The sequence below is a fragment of the Grammomys surdaster genome, unplaced genomic scaffold (genome assembly GCF_004785775.1).
Source record: "Grammomys surdaster isolate TR1022 unplaced genomic scaffold, NIH_TR_1.0 258, whole genome shotgun sequence".
NCBI lineage: Eukaryota > Metazoa > Chordata > Mammalia > Rodentia > Muridae > Grammomys > Grammomys surdaster.
In genome coordinates this window covers 3,042,893-3,061,046 of record NW_021604699.1, presented here as the reverse complement: position 1 = coordinate 3,061,046, position 18,154 = coordinate 3,042,893, and the positions used below count along the sequence as shown (strand labels likewise).

At 40.1% G+C, this 18,154-nt stretch overlaps 1 protein-coding gene across 1 annotated transcript in view; it reads right to left on the bottom strand.

The window, feature by feature from the left end:
• Cdkal1 (CDK5 regulatory subunit associated protein 1 like 1) overlaps positions 1-18,154 on the bottom strand; it is a 528,588-nt gene that overhangs the window by 354,039 nt on the left and 156,395 nt on the right. The window contains exon 8 of the mRNA XM_028775689.1: positions 7,113-7,233. Within this exon, the coding sequence (XP_028631522.1) occupies positions 7,113-7,233 (121 nt within the window). The remainder of the gene's footprint in view (positions 1-7,112; positions 7,234-18,154) is intronic.

Below are 18,154 nucleotides of genomic sequence, written 5' to 3'. Positions count from 1 at the left end.
TCCTCGCTGGTGCTGAGGTAGCAGACAACTCCTAGCTTTGGAAGATGTAGGCTGCCAAAGATGACAACAATCAAAGAAATAACGAGCAGAACACAGATTGTCTCCATTTCCCAATGTCCAACTTCTTTCTTTATGGCAAACACACCGTGCCCTACTATCCTTGCCTGTGCTCCACTCCCACTGCTTGGAAAAGCAAAGGTATCACTCCAGGGAGCCCTAACAAAATTCTGTGGCATTGTTGGGAGAGAGTCCTTCCATGGGAACATAGGAAAAATGACTTCTGCCTCCTTGTAGAGCACCAATGTCAAAACAAAGTACAGCTTGAGGAACTATGAGCTTTAGGCTCACTTAGAGCACGGTAGAGGGTTCACTTATAGAACATGGGTAACACCAAACCAGCTCTACTACCAAACTACCTCGGCATGGATGGCAGCTTCTCTATAGCCACACGGAGTCCTTGCCTTCAGTTATCTTTCCCCTTCTATATTGTTAGCATCTCAGGGCCACATGCAATTAGGAAAGAATTACATACGGCAGACTGGGAAGGAGAGAGCCCTGAACTGCAGTTGGAATGACCCTCCCCTACGCTCTTTCTATGAGAGAATATTAACCAACACTTCAATCTCAAGGGTCTCTTGCAAGTGTCCACAGGTGTTGTGATGAAAATGATGGTGGTCACTCTTGGAGGATCATATTTACAGTAGGCAGAGCCACTGACAGGGTGCTGCTGAGAACAAGTTTTCTCACACTTCCTGTAAAAGACTCTAATGAAACGTATGCATGCGTGCGCACACACACACGCGCGCAAACACAATCACACACACACACACAGCATGAAGTAGAGGCTAATTGGGGAAACAAATAGTGAGGACAGCAGAAGAACAAGAGAAGGCAAGAGGTGTGAATATATATACACATATATAAACATGTTATAATATGTCTAATATTATATATAACTAACATACGTTAATAAAATATTTGAGAAGAGAGACTGTGCTTACTTATAATAACTCTACCCAAACCCAACTAGCATATTCTGTCCTTCACTTGCCCTGATGACATGAAGCACCGGACCTGCTTTCTTTGATCCAAGGCAGTAAAGAAACTGATAGAAAAAAACAACTGGGATTTCAGAGCCTGTGTCCTCCTTACCTCTTGTTTCTGGAAAACACAAGTATCCTTCCTTACCAGGGCTGACTGTCCATTAGTAGTACTCACAGGACCAAATGTAACTGCCATGCTACCATCTTGAAAACCTGAACCTCTGCTTCTATACAAGCTCAGATTCAAAGGAACAAAGGCAAGAACAAGAGAGCAAGAGAGGAAGAGAAAGACTATTCCCTATAGACTACATAGATGAGTACTCTCCCATAGCAAACCTTACTGATTTCTAAAGGGGTCTCTCATTTTCACAGAGTATGGAAATGGTCCATATATGTCTATGAGCCGTGTGTGTCAGAGTGTGTGTGTGTGTGTGTGTGTGTGTGTGTGTGTGAGTGTGTGCATTCACATGCACACAGGAGCACTAGGAGGGCCCCAGGCATATTAGGAAAGCAATCCACCCACTGAGTTACATCCCAAATTCCAGGGCCTCCCTTCTTGTCATCCCCCAACCCCCCTCCCCCAGTCTTACTCTGGAACCTTTTTTGCCTTGAACTCACTATAATCACCCTACGACAGCCTCCCATCATCGGGGATTATAGGTGGGCTCCAATATCTGCCTGGCCAACCTTCCGTTTCAGCATTATCCCTGCATGACTCCACCCTCCCACACTAAACCACATTACAAATTGCTGGCAGAAAAATAAATCTGTGTTTGCCTCAGAGCTGCTCCACACTTCAGCAGTTTCCCTCAAGCAAGTTTCTAGCAAGTGAAGTGACTTGCATTTCTCACCTTGGGCAATCAGACTCTTCACACATAAGACCATCCGCCTCATCCTTCTGAAGTATGCTAGACTCTCCAGACAACTGGACACTCGTACAAGTCACAGACAACTTGCCTGCTGCCCTTGAAATGTCACCTTTACTTTCTTCCTATACCTACTCTTCACGCTTTCTGTAACAAGCAGAAATGTCTCTCCAATCTATGTGCATGCTAACTTCTAGAACACAGCAAGGCAGGTGGGATTTAAATTGTAGTGAAATTAAAGTGGACAATGAACTGACATTAAAATACAAACTGTCCTGGAATACCCTAGTGGGCCAAGAGTCATCACTTAAAAGTGGGAAGAGTTAGAAGGAGATAGGAGAAGACACACACAGAGAAGAGAATGTTGTCAAGGAACCACAGGATAAGAACAGGAAGGGTCTCCAGAGACTGAAAGGCTGTGGTGGCCAAGCACCTGAAGCCTCTAGAACCGCCCAGCTAGCACTGCCTGACTTACTAAGTTCTCCCTCCAGAAGCATGAAATAATAGGTTCACAAGGCTTTAAGCAGCCAGGTTTGTGCTCAGCAAGTGAAACCAAATACATCCTTGTATGCAGTTATCCAAATTCATTCACCCCTGAAACCCTTCTCATTATTCCAGTCTGATAAAGAAATCTCAGCTGACCATATTAGACATGAAACCTTATTTCTCTGAATTCACAAATGCATCTGGGAAGAGTTAAGGGCAGGGCTACACCCCAGTCCCATCCTATGGAGAAAACTCTATGAAGTCAATTGACCTAATTTTCTTAGCTTCGTCACTGGTACAAAAAATATCTTAAGGCTATCGTGAAAATAGATGATGGAAAGAATATAGACTTCATAAACCACGTCTAGCATATGAAGTACACTGAATATGCATTAGTAATGACTATTAGCTTAATTCTTACTGAAATTTCTGGGTAATATCCATGGTACTACCTTTTATTACCCTACTACACAAGAATGGGCCTATTCATATTAATTTACTCTATATAGAAACTCTGACACATGAAAGACAGTCTACAAATACTAGCCATACTGGAATAAGTGACTACTAATCTCAAATAGTTCACTTAAAAAAAAAAAACAGGATTATTTTAAAAATAAAATACAATAAAAAGTACAATAAAAGCATTCAAACAGCATTACCTTGCATGGAGAAATGAGGTTATTTAATGAAAATCACAGGGCCAGACATGGGACACATCCCTAGGAGTGACTGGCCCAGAGGTCTCTAAAACAACATAGCCAATCGCCATTGCCCTAGATACCCACCACGGGCACATGGAAAGATCCTATTAATAATGATATAACCACACAATTTGGCTGTAAGAAATACAGAAATCAAACTCAAACTGAACACGAAATTCTCTCCTTGCTATCAGTCTGTCAGTGCCAGAAGATGTTCTACAGGCTTCTAGGTAAATAAAAGAACATCAATTTTCTCACCTAGAGCTAGACTCCTCATGCTCCATAACTAAACTGTCAGACAAGGTTCCCTAGCTGGTGCACCTGTGACATGACTCTTCTTGGGTAGTTAATTGCATTCTGATTGGGGCTAAAGTCTGCTACAAGGAGGTAAGTTTATGCCTTGTACTGAAATCGTGGTCAAAACTTAGACCTGGAGAAGTCATAAGTCCAAGTATAGAATCTACTAATAATATTTTGATAAATGGTAATGTTGTCAATTACTTTCTACATACTGGTCTTTATGCCAATAGACCTTGCTTACTCTCTACTTTGGTCAGAGAAGCTTTCTCTAATCCCCTACCCCAATGGGCAGCAGTTAATGCTGAGATGCATAACTGTTCAAAGACATAGAGACTGAGTATTCAACCCTAATTAGGACATCATTTCCACTCCACCCTCACCACCACAACTATGTCTCATGCCCAAGACTACGGAAGCACCACAAATAAAGAGGCAGAAATAATGTGAGAGCAAGGCTGATTGGGGAATGTACTGTAAAATGTTAATTTCCAGGCTTGACCAGGCTATTATGCCCATGAGTTCATGCCAGCTATAGTCATCTGGTCAAGATCTAACCAAATATCTGTATGGATTGGGTGAGTGCTCTCCAGATCACATCACTTACCAAGGAGCTAATCATAGTCGATAGCTGCTGGGACACAATGTGTAAGCACTGCGAGACAGCACATGCTTTCGTGGATGCCCCCACATCCATACACACAGGGACAAAAATGACTGGACTTGGTAGGTTATCAAAACAAATGAGGATTGGAAGTTAGGGAGGGATCATGTTGTAAGGTAGAAAGAGTTAGAGATGAGAAATGAAAGGCAGATATGATTGTGCTTCATTGTGTGGGTGGATATACACACACACACACACACACACATATGTATATATATATATATACACATATTTATAAAATCTCTTGGCCTTAAACTCACACATTTAATACAATAAACAGAAACAATCCCCTGGAGATAAATTTACAAAAGAAAATGTAAAAAATATTTTAGATAAAAGATTCCTTCTAGATCTTTTTGTACGAAAATACTAAACCACTTTGGCTATTATGTATATACTATTATCAAGTTAATAACCACCTAGTTTATAAAAAAACTCAACTTGATCTGAAATGTTCAACTTGTTCCTTGACAAAAAGTAACTAATACACTCCAATGATATATTTGTAAATTAGGGACACATATGTGCATCTGTGTAGGCATAAGTACAGGTGCCCTTGGAGAATGTCGATTCAGATACCCTGGGGCTGGAGTTATAGAAGTGTGTAAACCACCTAACACGGGTTCTAGGAAGGAAACTTGTAACCATTGAGCCATGTCACAAGCCCTGTTTTGAAAGTTTTAAGTTAACATTAACAGAGAAACAACTGTATATATTCAAATGGCAACCTAGCAAACCACCACATCATGAACCAAATGGGGCTGTCTTCCTAAATGAATCACATATATGAATGGTCTGATACCACATTTAATTTGCAACAAAATGCTGAATTTTTTGGACTTTGATAAGGAGAATGATTATTATAAGCATAGCCATTTAAAAGTATTTTCAAGTAAGTTTTTTTAAAAAAGCAATTTGTTCCACCAGCAATAAGGGTTAGAAACTGAAATCCAAGCAAAGATGGTACAAGACGATAGTGTGGAATGACACTCATGGGGTGGCTTCCAAGTGACAGAAGCGATAAGACAGCAACCGGCTCAGCAAAGTGATGGCGAGTCGCATCTCACAAGGCCTACTGCGATTTTAGATACTATGAAATGACTTAACATCAAAAATATACTTGCTTACTGACTTCCAAGGGTCAATTCTATATTCACTGATGTAAGAGACAAGACTGAGAGTTACTGTAAATACCCGCTGAGCTTCAGTATTCAGTACAGTCCCATCACACAACAACTAAGTCTATAGGAGAAAAGTTCAGATCACATAGGAGAGAAACTTTAACATGATGCTAGTTTTGTCAGCTGAAATAAAACTGTAATACAATACTTAACAGTTTTAGAATAACTAATATACGGCAAAATTGCAATGACTTTAAAATAAAACATTCAGGGGCTGGGGAGATGGTTCACTAGGTAAAGAATCTGACATATGTGTGTAAGGATCCATGTCTGATGATCAACCACTACATAAAAACTGAAGGTATATTCTTATGACCCCCAGCGTTGAACTAAGAGACAGAAGGATCCCTGACCTTACTCACCAGCCAGTCGGTAGGACTGAACTGCTGAGCCCCAAGTTCCATAACAGACTCTATCTCAAAAAGTAAGGTAGAGAGCAAATGATTCAGATACCCAGCACTAATCTCTGACCTATACAGCCATGTGTGTGCACTCACATAATAACAGACAGACAGACAGACACACACACACACACACACACAGAGAGAAGAAGGAGGGGGAGGGGGGAGGAGGAGGAGGAAGAGAAGGAGGGAGAGGAGGGAGGAAACAGCAGCAGCAGCAACAGCACTGAGTCTGAGGAAAAAGCAATAGCTGAGATGAAGGAAGCAAAGAGCCTTGTGGTGATAACAGGCTTAGGCAGTCACCGCTGCCAAAGGCTGCTTTATTTAAAGTTCTGAGTTTCTGTCCAAGCCCATGCACCTTCAATGCTGAAAGCCAAAAATTTGTTCCACAAAACACTTCCAAGTTGGTTAACTGCCACCCAGAGGAATGTTAATGAAATCCAAAACACCTCTTCTACCTTCTGTGGTCTACAGCAGCAGTGTGATGGGTGAAACAGGCACAGGGAAGTCTGAAAAGGTGCTGACCAGTGACAGGGTGGACAAGCATGAAGCAGGAATGCAGGTACCTGGAGCTAGTTTAAAGAAGAACAGAGGAAGACCTCCAGTAGGGAGGGCAGGAAGAAAATGGCAGCAGACAGTAAAACCCAGGGTGGAGAGGGACTCTTGGGGCTGAGAAAGATAAGCCCTCAGTCTTCCCAGGAAGACTAAAGATCTAATATGGTGCCTAACTGAAAGAACCCAAGCCCAAGAACTGTGAACAAAGAAAGCAGAAGTAGTAGGGACAAGCGGTATGGTTTGAGAGGGCCTCAGACCAAGAGGCAACTGTAGGTGCATTTAATATTCACGCATGGGTTGTTTGAAGAACTGTTCTAAAAGACAGCAATTGATCAACTATGCTTAGTATCTGGAGCAATCTCTCTCAGAATCTCATGGTAAAGGCAGTCAGGGACACCGAGTCCGCCATTTCTGAAACTCTTCCATGCTTTTGCTTTGTTTTTGATGGGGAAGGACAGTGAGGGACTGAGACTGGATCTCCCTCACATTGGCCTGAGCTTCCTATATGGCACAGACAGATTTTACAATCCAGGCCCTAGTGACTTAGTCTTGGATTGCAGGTGTGAGCCATGAGACTGTTTTATTATTTTTAAGAACTTTTAAAAAGTATACATATATATATATATGTTATATATATAAAAACAAAGTATATACCTGGGAAATGAAATCCATGTGTACTGGTCAAAATGAGAAAAGCAATCTCAAAGATATGAAATTTTGACTCAAGCATACATGTAATTTAAAGACAGGACACATCTTAAAGAAACAATACTCATAAGCATTAGCACTTTTTGTGATTTTCTTCCCAACAAAAACATTTCAACAACCTGGCATCAGGTGTCCAACAGTGTAAAGGCTACACTCATGGGAGTCTACTGTGTCATGAAGCATAGACACGCTCTGAGGGATGCTCACCCCGTGTTGATGGAAATGATCTCTATCAGCGGATTCTTTCTGATCTTCGGCAAATCCAATCTTGCTCCACCCAGCCGCTTCCCGTTGTCTTTCTTCTGGCCCAGGAGCCTCACTGAGTGACCTTTGAATCAAGCACAAGACAGACATCAGCATGCCACACAAATCCACTCTGATTTACTGTTTTCAGTAAATATGGTCATGATGGTATTTGATTTTTTTTTTTCTCCAGGGAGAAAAGCATCCTAGAGAAGATGTGATCATCTGAACACCATTTAAAAAAAAAAAAAAGAATCTGTTTTAAGGACTGACTATACCTTTCAATGCTTTGTTCACAGTAAGTCCACATTTGGGAAAGGCTCAGTGTCCTTAAAAATAACCTCACAGCTGAACACTATCTATACTGACCACTTACCACAATGCAACAGAGAGGGCTTACAAGGGCATTAGGACTACCTGCTGTTTTCTGACAATATTAAGACATAGGGATGGTAACTCACACTCTGTTCAAACAGTCTGAACTGGCATTTTCTACAGTCATCTGCTCCCACTCTCCTCTTTTCCTCTCAGCCTGAAACACACTTTCATGTCGTGTGTGTGTGTGTGTGTGTGTGTGTGTGTGTGTGTGTGTATGAAGTATCTTTGTAAAACCCAGGACTAGGTATTTTCGAATAAAACTTTTCAAGTTTACTTGTACAAGCTGCAGTAGATGACTTCTAAGATCCATGTGTTGTCAGGGTTAAAAACTTTGAAGTATTTGAGACATGAGGAAAACACAGAGCAAAGAACCTGCATATCCCTCTGATTCTAGAGACAACTTTACCATGTAGGGTTTACTCTTTGTGCTCAGACTTGCACTGTTTATGACTACAACATGTAATATATCCCAGAAAAAACATTTGTCTTCACTATATACACAGCAACAATTTTTAAGTAAATTTCTACAGTGATATACGGTTTTTTTGTAATTTTACCATTGACTATTCTACAGCATATAAAAGCTGTCTGCTACAAAGATAAAATTGAATGATTTTAAATAAATATCTACAGTTTACAAACTTGACAATAACCCAGTCTGGGAGCATTTCCATCACTACTGTAAACTCCTTTGAGTTTACCTCAGCTCATCTCTGGCCCTATGCCATAAGCAGCATATATCGTTAGTCCGTTGTCCAGGAGATGGACATTTGCCCCATTTCCAAATAACAACTATTATAAGAACACTTCTAAGACCTGTGCATTTGTATACCCATGTCTGCACTTCTCTTAGAACCTAGCATAGAAATTATTGAATTGTTTCATGAATTCATATTTTAGCGAAGATATAACCATTTTATATTCCCAATTTTATCAGACATGAGATTATTGAATATTTTTCCCATTTTGTATATTATATTTTAACTTGCAAGATGGTATCATTTGGAGGAAAATGTCAGTTTAATAAACTTCAAATTATACACTATTTTCTTCATTGGCTATGCTTTTGGTGTTATTCCTAGGACCCCAGGGGTACAAAGGCATTCTTTCCTTTTCCTGACTATTCTATCATTCTACGTCTTACATTTGGGTCAAGGGTGTACTCTGCTCCTTTTTGGGTAGTCAGGGCCTGTGTTTACCATCCCACATTGTACTCAGTGGTCTCTGTATCATTTCTTTGTCTTATTCATCCACGTGCATATCTCATTACACATACTAACATAAAAAAGTTATGCAAAGCCAAAAGAGCGGTGCTATAATTATCACTTTAAGAGAAAATACATATTTACAGCATAGTTTGTATTTATCTACCAAAATACTACTTCTGACTCTGTCTATTGCTCCGTAGAATTCAGCTTATCACATGGTACCACTTTTCATTATATCCATTTCTTGACCTCTTAGTGTTTTTTTTATAAAGTAGCTCGCTTAGCAACAAAGCAACATTCCTTGTTTATCTGAGAACATTTTTATTTTTACTTCTTTTATAGAGGATAGTTGTGCTGGATATAAAACTGCCGCTGTCTGTGCAATGGATATCAGTTATCCGTGGTGTTTACTGTTCATGATCAGACGTCAGCTATTAATCTCACTGTTCCCTTAAGTTTTCCCAGACGTCATTTTGCTTTCCTCAGTTTGTTGGGGTTGAGGTGTGGATTTTTGTAGTAGCCTAAATGGGACTAACATCCTTTGGATTAATAAAATGATTTTCATCTAGAATTTTTTTCAAAAGTTTTTTGTGTCATTTTTTCTATCTATTCTTCTGCAACTCCCACCATGCATTGGTCAGTATAGGGCAGATATGTGTCCAACAAGTACTTAAAGCTGTGTTAGTCAGAGTTCTACAGACACAAAGAACTTTAAGGAAACAGGATCATTTGATTATAGAGGCTGAACAGTCCCATGGAAGTTAACAGTATAGTTCAGACAACAGCAAAAGGTGTCAGAGTAAAGAAAAGTGATGATATAATTATCAGGCTGAAATCAAAGACCAAGACCCAGGAGGCAGATGATAAGAGTGCCAGAGTTTAAAGTCATTATATTATTTCCTTCATGGCTTATATTTAGGTGTTATTCCTAGGATCCCTTTGTCTTTCTCGGGGGTGCAAAGGCATTCTTTCCTAAAATCTGGACTTGGTCAAGAACTCCAGTTCTTGCCAAAGAACTGGAGATAAATAAATCTCAGATTACTCTCTCTGCCCTTGTGTCTCACTCTTCTTTCAGCATCTTCCTCCTCTCCCTGTCTCTCTGACCCTCTCCCCCTTTTCTCAGCACTCATGGCTCTGCTCCTGTTTGCCTGCCTGTGTACACATCTACTTGTATGCCTCTATCTCTTCCCCAGGTACTCACTCCCCTCCCTCCACCTCAAAAACAAAAACAAAAACATTCGGATCTTAGAAACAGAGAGACATTGCAATTTCTTTATCTTTCTTGTTTAATTCAGGTTCCCAGCTAACTAGAGGATACCCATGATATAGAGTGAATACTAGAACTTAATCCCCCATGTCACATGCCAGTCTTTTCTGGAAGCATCCTCACAAATGAAAATGAACATTATATCCATTTCAATCAAAACCAAAATCAAATGGGCTACCCCATTCAGCAGGAGACATGGGCTCAAAGCATCCCAAGCACAGAGAAGGAACAGTGTTTTACTCCCTGAGTGCCCTTTGTCCAGTCAATAACCATAGATCAATATTCACAATATTTCCCACTTTCCATGAAAAAACCAGACTTGAGCCATTCCAATGAGCATCTCACTCAGATAATGCTCATTTCCTTGCAGACAATACCATTCTTGTTTTGGTTTTTTTGTTTGTTTGTTTTTTGTTTGTTTGGTTTTTTCGAGACAGGGTTTCTGGCTGTCCTGGAACTCACTCTGTAGACCAGGCTGGCTTCGAACTCAGAAATCCACCTCTCTCTGCCTCCCAAGTGCTGGGATTAAAGGCGTGCACCACCACAGCCTGGCAATACCATTCTTTGTTTGCACAACTTTACTCTCTAATATGAATTCAAGTCATTGTCACTTTTTTTTTTCTTGATATTTCTTAACATGACTTCACTTGGTTCTTTGAAATCCTTGTCTTCTACTTCCCGTATTTTTAAGGAAAATCAATATTAACAACTTTGGGGGTGAATTGGGTTATGCCTGATATTTTGGCACCTATAATTATATAATATGAAATGAGAGGCATTTCATACAATTTATTGTAGCAAAACAAAATTTAGATTCCCCACAAATACCACTTTTATGTAATGACTTTCAAACTAAATCTATGAAACCAACCCTCTCTACAATGAATAGCTCTTAATATTGCTGCCACTCTTCCTTTCTTTCTTCTTTCCTTCCTTCCTCCCTCTTTCCCTCCCTCCCTCCCTCCCCCCCTCTTTCTTTCTTCTTCCCCTTCATCCTCCTCCTCCGCTTCTACTTGGGGCTGCTTGTCTTGTTTTTCTTTCAAACACGGCTTTATTGGGGTCAACTTGGTATAGGCGAATTTTCCTGCTGGTCAAAATTGATTATTCATTTGCTCAAAGATCATGAGCAAATCAGAATTCTAGTATCTATTGATGTATCAACTTATGGACCAAGGAGAAAAGAGTAAGGGCCATTTCTATCTGAGCCCTGCACACTACTGTAACCTGGGCTCCCATTGGTCCATTCTGGCCTTCTCTCAATTCATGTGCAAACAAATACTAGTGGATATATGAGACCCTCTCCCATCTCTTCAGTGTGCACGCATACATTCTTGTCAACTCAAAGGATTTGGGGCGGGGGGGGGGGGCCCAGGTTCCCAACACTGCCTCAGAAACTGGAATCTCTTGTGTACGCCAGGGCTAGTGCACTCAATGGTAGACCTAGATTGCATCAAACCAGCTGGTAGCATCAGTGCAACAGAGCCAAACAGATCATCAAAATCTCCACTGTAACTAACAGTTAGCAACTGAGCCATCTCTGTAACCAGAACAGAGACACCAGGTTGCACAGTATGCTTTTTCTATGTAGAACAATCCTGTCCACAACATCAAGAAGGGAAATAGAAGCAGCCCAAGCACAAATACCACATACAACTATTCTTACCCAAACTTCAGTAATTTTCACAATGATAACGTTAAAACGTTATCATTGTTAACTTATGGCTGAAAGTTTTTGGAGAATTTCCACAGCAAGGCAGCCTTGCTGTGGACATTTGTCCAGCTTTATCATTGTTTTGTGGGGATGTTCTGTGGGTCAAAACACATATCATTCCAAAGGCAAAACAAATGTAACTTTTTCAAAGCAACCTCTTAACATAAGCTCAAATGCATACACAATAATACACATATGTTTTATCAGCCTTCATTTCAGAAAGATAGACTGTTTAAACATCTGAAGGGGCAGGTTTCCAAGACCAGAAACAAGGAAACCATTAGTCAGAGCCCTTGATGCACCAAAGACTCAAATAGGAAATGTCCATTCACTCGGATAACGTCTGTTTTAACAGTTAAGAATAGTCAAAGCTTAACAAGCATTTGACTAATTAAATCCTACAGATGTTCAAGATAAGATGAACTTTTCAATCAAGGTCCAACTAATGAAGAGATGAATGAGATTAGCCAGAAAACAACAGTTATTTGAGAAAGTCCAAAAGGTCAAGAATGACTATGCAAAAGGAAAACCATTTTCATATAAGCTCCAGGCAAATTTCCTCATGTCCTGCCAGGGCTCGGTAATACGCAGTCTGCTCTAATAATATTCAACAAATTATTCATCTTCACTATCTGCATGTAAATACAGAAGCATGTGTACGTGCAATAACACAAAAAGTTATTTTCTAATCCAATGACTCATTAAAAAAAGTGTCACAACTAACAATAGGCTAGTTGGTGTTTAGTGCACCAAAGACAAAAACAGAAAGCATAAAAGTTGTTTGTTATATATATACGAAGATGAAAGAAAGGAAATGAAGTGATTTCCTTTAAAATGGACTAACAAAATAAAATTCCTATTTGTGATATATTATCTCTCTTTAATGTCTTGTTTCAAAGGAAATTATTGCAAAATGCTCATCAAACCCACAGGCTATAAAGTCAGAATACATGTGTTACAAATTATTTCCTGTTTCATGTGCAGCTATCAATATTGTTGCCTTCTGAAGCAAAACTGAAATTTGAAAACATAAAGAATAACATGAAGGAGATGCCATAAACCAGGTATGACATTAAGAGGAAACAAGGGGGAAAGAAAAGCATGCTAAGGGAGTGGAGGATGAGACACGGGCAGACTCTTCAAGCAACATATCATAAAAATGAGTATATCTACATATATATTCAATATAAATAAAGGACTATGAAGGGAAAACTCTACTGGAACATGTGCTGTATCTTGGCTTGATCCCTTCTTGTAAGCCACTAGTGTCTAGCACTGTGATAACAAATGAATGACTGCTAGCACGGCCTGCTGGTGGAAGCCTGTAATCCCAAATACCCTGGAGGCTTCAGCAGAAGGATCACCAGCCCAAGCACCCACCCCCTCGACACCCAGACTATTTTATAAGACTGTCTCAAAAAGTGAATGTTACCCATACTGCCAGGGAAGAAAAGAAATTTTTTTATGATGACAAATGATGACAGGTTGGCATGTGTTGTATCACCTTTCTGATTAGAACTAAGGAAGAAGGAGGAAAAAAACAAAACAAGACAGCAGAGGTTCATAGGAATAAAGAGTAAATGTTCCTTGTTACAGAAATGAAGGGGCGGAACGAATGATGCTCAGCACGACAAAGCTGTGTCCTGACGCTTGCACTGAAGAGAAGCTGATGAAGAAGGAACAAGAGGAGATAGCGCCTCGAGACTGCCACACAAGGAAGAAAGAGAAGTAGTGCCACATGCATGATGGAACCCACGAAAGCAGTGAACTTCTCGGGTTCTCTCTTTTCCATTTTAAATATAATTTCACTTCATGTCTCTATATAATGACCAGATATAGCTCAATAGATTAGCCATCTTTAATAAATACTTCTCTAAGCTATTACTTTTGATTATCACTTAAAACTCAAACTATAAGAGCTAAACTCAATTATAAGCCGTAAAAGATTTCAGCTACTATTTATAAACCATCTTCAAATCCCTGATTACATGATGGTTTTTACATTAGAACTAATCTACTGAAAAACTTCCTAAAACCATTTTATTACTACATATTAGTGAATTTTGAACCCAAAAGGTAGCTGCTTACGATTCACTTCAGAACACTAAACCTGGGTCAAAGAAAGCCAAACCATTTATGTGATTTGTCCAACAGTCACTATAAGTGTTACATCGACACTCAGTCAAGAACAAAATCTGACTAAACTGCACTTCTAAAGATCTTTATGAGAGGAGGAAGGCCACCCAGGTGTCTGACCAGTGAGCCAGGCAGAACAGTCATTCACAAACCAACACATGCAGTAAAAGAATGTTAGAAACATGATGACCCACAAAACATGTGTTTATTAACCTCATTGCGACCCTACACACCAACCTCCTCCCTCTTCTCATTCCCACAGATTAGCTTGGAGAGTCTTTATATGTTGTAGAAACATAAACAATCTGGCAAGTGGGACTCCTTTGCATATTTTTGTCTTTCACTTCTTTTTTTCTAAAGGCTTTGTAAAACAACCAACAGCCCGAGTTTCCTTTAAAACTTCATTCAACCCACCTATTTTAGATGCCAGACCACTGTTTTCTGATTTCTTAATCTCTTGCTGACTGATAACTCTGCACAAATGCACACCTAGTAGGCATATACTAAAATGGCAGATCTGAATCTTAAGCTCCGGGTCAGCCTCCTGGAACACTTCCTAGGAAAGCAATCCAAAGTGATACAGGGGCAGAGGGTACAGTGTAGTCAACGTTAGTCTCTACTCCACTCAATGTAATTGCTCATCTGCAACACTTTTCATGGAAAAACAATGTTCAGTTAGCCACAACAGAAGTATGACCGATCCTTCAAAAATGTACATCTTGAGAAATGAAAAATAAAATAAATCATCAGAAGCAGCAGCTTCCACACAAGTTGAGGCTGGAAAAGAATATGTAATATTAAAACTGGCTGGACAACTCATGTTCCTATTCAGCCACTAAAAGAAGACAGCATGTTCCTCAAGTAGGAAGAACTTAATGGCAGCAGCACTTTACAGAAATACTAAGATGGGGAGGGCTCAGCAGTTAAGAGTGCTTATCATTCTTGCAGAGGATTGAATCTGGTCCCCAAAACATACATCAGACAACTCACAACTGCTTATAACACCAGCTCCAAGTGTATCCAAAGCCTTTGACGACCTGGGATATCATGCATATACCCAAACGCTGACATACACACATACATGTAATTTAAAATAATTTAATATACTGAAAGGAAAGAACTCAAAGCAGAAGCCAACACTGGAAAAGAGTGGTGCCTGTAGACATACTGGTGGTCTCTCAGATCAGTCGTTTCTAGACTTTATCAAAACATAAAGAACACAATACTCTTGGCTACCCACCAGAAGCTGTTGGTAACACCCTGTAAACTTTGGTCACAGGATTTGGAAAAAATGAAGGTGGCACTGACCTAAAAGCTTTCTCCCTGATAACTAGCTTTCATAATACCAAAAGGTGCTAACAAGCTGCTGGGGGAGACATGGCAGCAACAGTTTTATCCAGTAGTGAACCTGCAACCTACAATGATGACTGGCATAGCAAGATATGCCAACTGGTGTAATCGTGGCACAAATGTTATGGGGCTAACCAACCACTTTCTGGTTGGTTACTGCCTGGTTCATGCCTACTCCACAGGAGGAAGTTCAGGCGGGGTATGTCTGGCCAAGAATACTCGGCTGGGGGTGATTCACAGGCACTGGGAATGAAACGATCACTGTTATTTTGCGACTGCATATAATATCAAACTGCCCTCTGAACAAGTATGTTTCTCTATATATTAGTGCAGCTTTCAAGGCTAATCAGAGAAGCATCTTAGTGCAGGAGATGACGGTTTATACAAAGACTCACAATGGATCAAAGTGCAGAAAACAAGAATCCGTGGAGTGCTTAATCATACATGGCACATCTATACTACAGCTTCTCCTCCAAAAGCTCAAAAACCATCAAGGAAGACAAGGTAAACGGCTGTAAGAGCAAGTGGTCAGGGATGAATGAGGCAAAATAGTCTCTTCTGGGCATAGCAGGGCTGATGAACCCACAGTAGCTGTGGCTGCTAGGGGAAGGGAAGCTTTCTTAAGAAATGTGGTCTGGGTAGGTTGACCACACTCCAGTGGGTAGACCGATGCTCATGAGTATGCAGACACAATGGGTAGCTTAAAAAAAAAATGAGAAAAGTTGGATGGATGATAGATAAAAACATATTGCATACTTGTATGATATTCTCAAAGAAAAAATAAGATGCTGCTAAGATGCTATAATAAAATTAGAGAACACAGTTTAAATCTCTGGAAATCTGAAGATGAATTTATGTCAAAACTCATGTTGCACAGAAAAATACACCTGCCCTATACCATCAAGTGGGGGAATGGTGTGTAGACACTGAAAGCACTGCTACAACAGGATGTTCTCAGTGATGCTCTGCCTCCAGCGTACACTGCTGCAGGCTTACTTCACAGTAGCTAAGTTAGACTAACCCACAGACTGCTTTGACAGAGTATACCTACACCACATGTCCTCTTACTCTAACAGAAATGCCTTCTGCAGGTAAATTACAATACACATAGGATCGTATGCCTTCTTATGCCTTCTGTAAGCAGAGATTCCTTTTATGACAAGAATAGGAGATATGTGTGATATGCCAATTGTCTGTAATCTAACTCAAATATCCATTCAAACTATCAACAGCCAACAGTCCTGAATGAACAGGTAGTAGCCCTGACCCTGAATAGAAGCCTCTCAGACCACAGCCTGCCTTGCTAGATCAGACTTTCCCATTAGAAGCTTGATGAAGAGCTGTAAGGTTGTAGTATTTCCAACAACAAATTGATAAGTGTTTCTGTCCCTGTCCTGTGTGCATTTCCTGCTAGAAAATGACAGGAGTGTAATAGGTGACTTTGGGAACCAGTGAGACAACTTTAACATTTTTATCTTTCCTTTTTAATTTATTTTTTTTTACTTATTTACTTTTACATCCCACTAATAGCACCCCTTCCAGTCACCCCACAGACACACACACACACACACACACAACCCATCTATCTCCCCCTCCCCAAAATTTAACTTTTAAGACTGAACCCAACAGGGCCAGGGAGATGGCTCGGTGGGTAAAAGAATGAGAGTCTGCATCTGGATCCCCAGCACCCATCTAAGAAGCCTGATGTGGCAGGCCAAGCCTCTAACCTCAGCTCTGGGAGAAGAACAGAGACAGGAGGATGGCCATGGCTTACTGATCATCGCCCAAGCCTAAAACCACAAGAACAAGCTCCAAGTTCAGTGATGGACCCTGTCTCAGGAAACATAGCAGAAAGTAATAGAAGACACCCATTACAGTCATCCTCCTGTCATCTAGAATGCTGAATATGCAGAACACATCTTCTATTTCATAGTACACTCTGCTAGAACTACAACTTGTTGCTAATTTTTCTTACAGTCAATCAAAAAGAAAGCCTATCACTACAACGACATTCCACTTAAAAGATTTATTAAGACTGGGCATGAAGGAACCCTGTGATGAAAAGGCATACCTGCTAAAATGAATGTCCTAAGTAGCATTTATGAAGTAAGAATGGAGAAAGCAGTCAGGCACTGGTTACAATCAAACAGTCAATCAAATGTCTTCTTAAGTGTTTAGTTTTCAGAACTGTAACAATGATAATGAACTTTAAGGATTGTAGTTTCTACATTAAAACACATCTGGCTCTGGCAGTAACACTTTCGTGCCTCCAGTATGTACTTAGGACTGCGAGATGGGTCATATCCTAAGAAAAATGTACAACAATTTTCTTGGCCTAACTACTAACAATAAAAATTATAGAAAGTATATTTTATGGAAAATTTCAAGTCAATTTTAACACATGAACATACAAAAGAATTTTCCTTATAGAAACCCCTCGCTACCTCCTTGCTTATACTGAGGTTTCATCACTAGTTCCAATGAAGAAATCCTTTTGCTCACTTCCTACTTTAAGCACCCTAACATCAAAGCAAGATTAAAACATTCTACTGATTTAAAAAAAAAAAATGAAACAAATCTTTACTAACTTCCAGACACCAAAAAGGTTCTCTGCTAGCCAAAAATAGCAATAATAATAATTTCTTAGCAATAAATAAAAAAGGAAACACATGTGCACAGAAAAGAAAAAAAAGAAGCAAAAATGTGAAGGAACAAAGTGTGTGATGAGAATTTGAAGAGAATGGGAAAAGTGAGCAGCAAAGTTCCACTGGAGGGGACGGGTGTTCCAGCCAACAGTCCTCCGTCCTCACCTTCCTCTCTTCACTACAAACAACTTCACAGAACAGAAGGAACAGGCGCTTTGGAACCAGAGAGCAAGGTTTCAGACTTAGTGCTGCCCGGTGCAGCAGCAGTGCAGCCTCAGGGCAGCAGCAGGGCAGCCTCAGGGCAGCAGCAG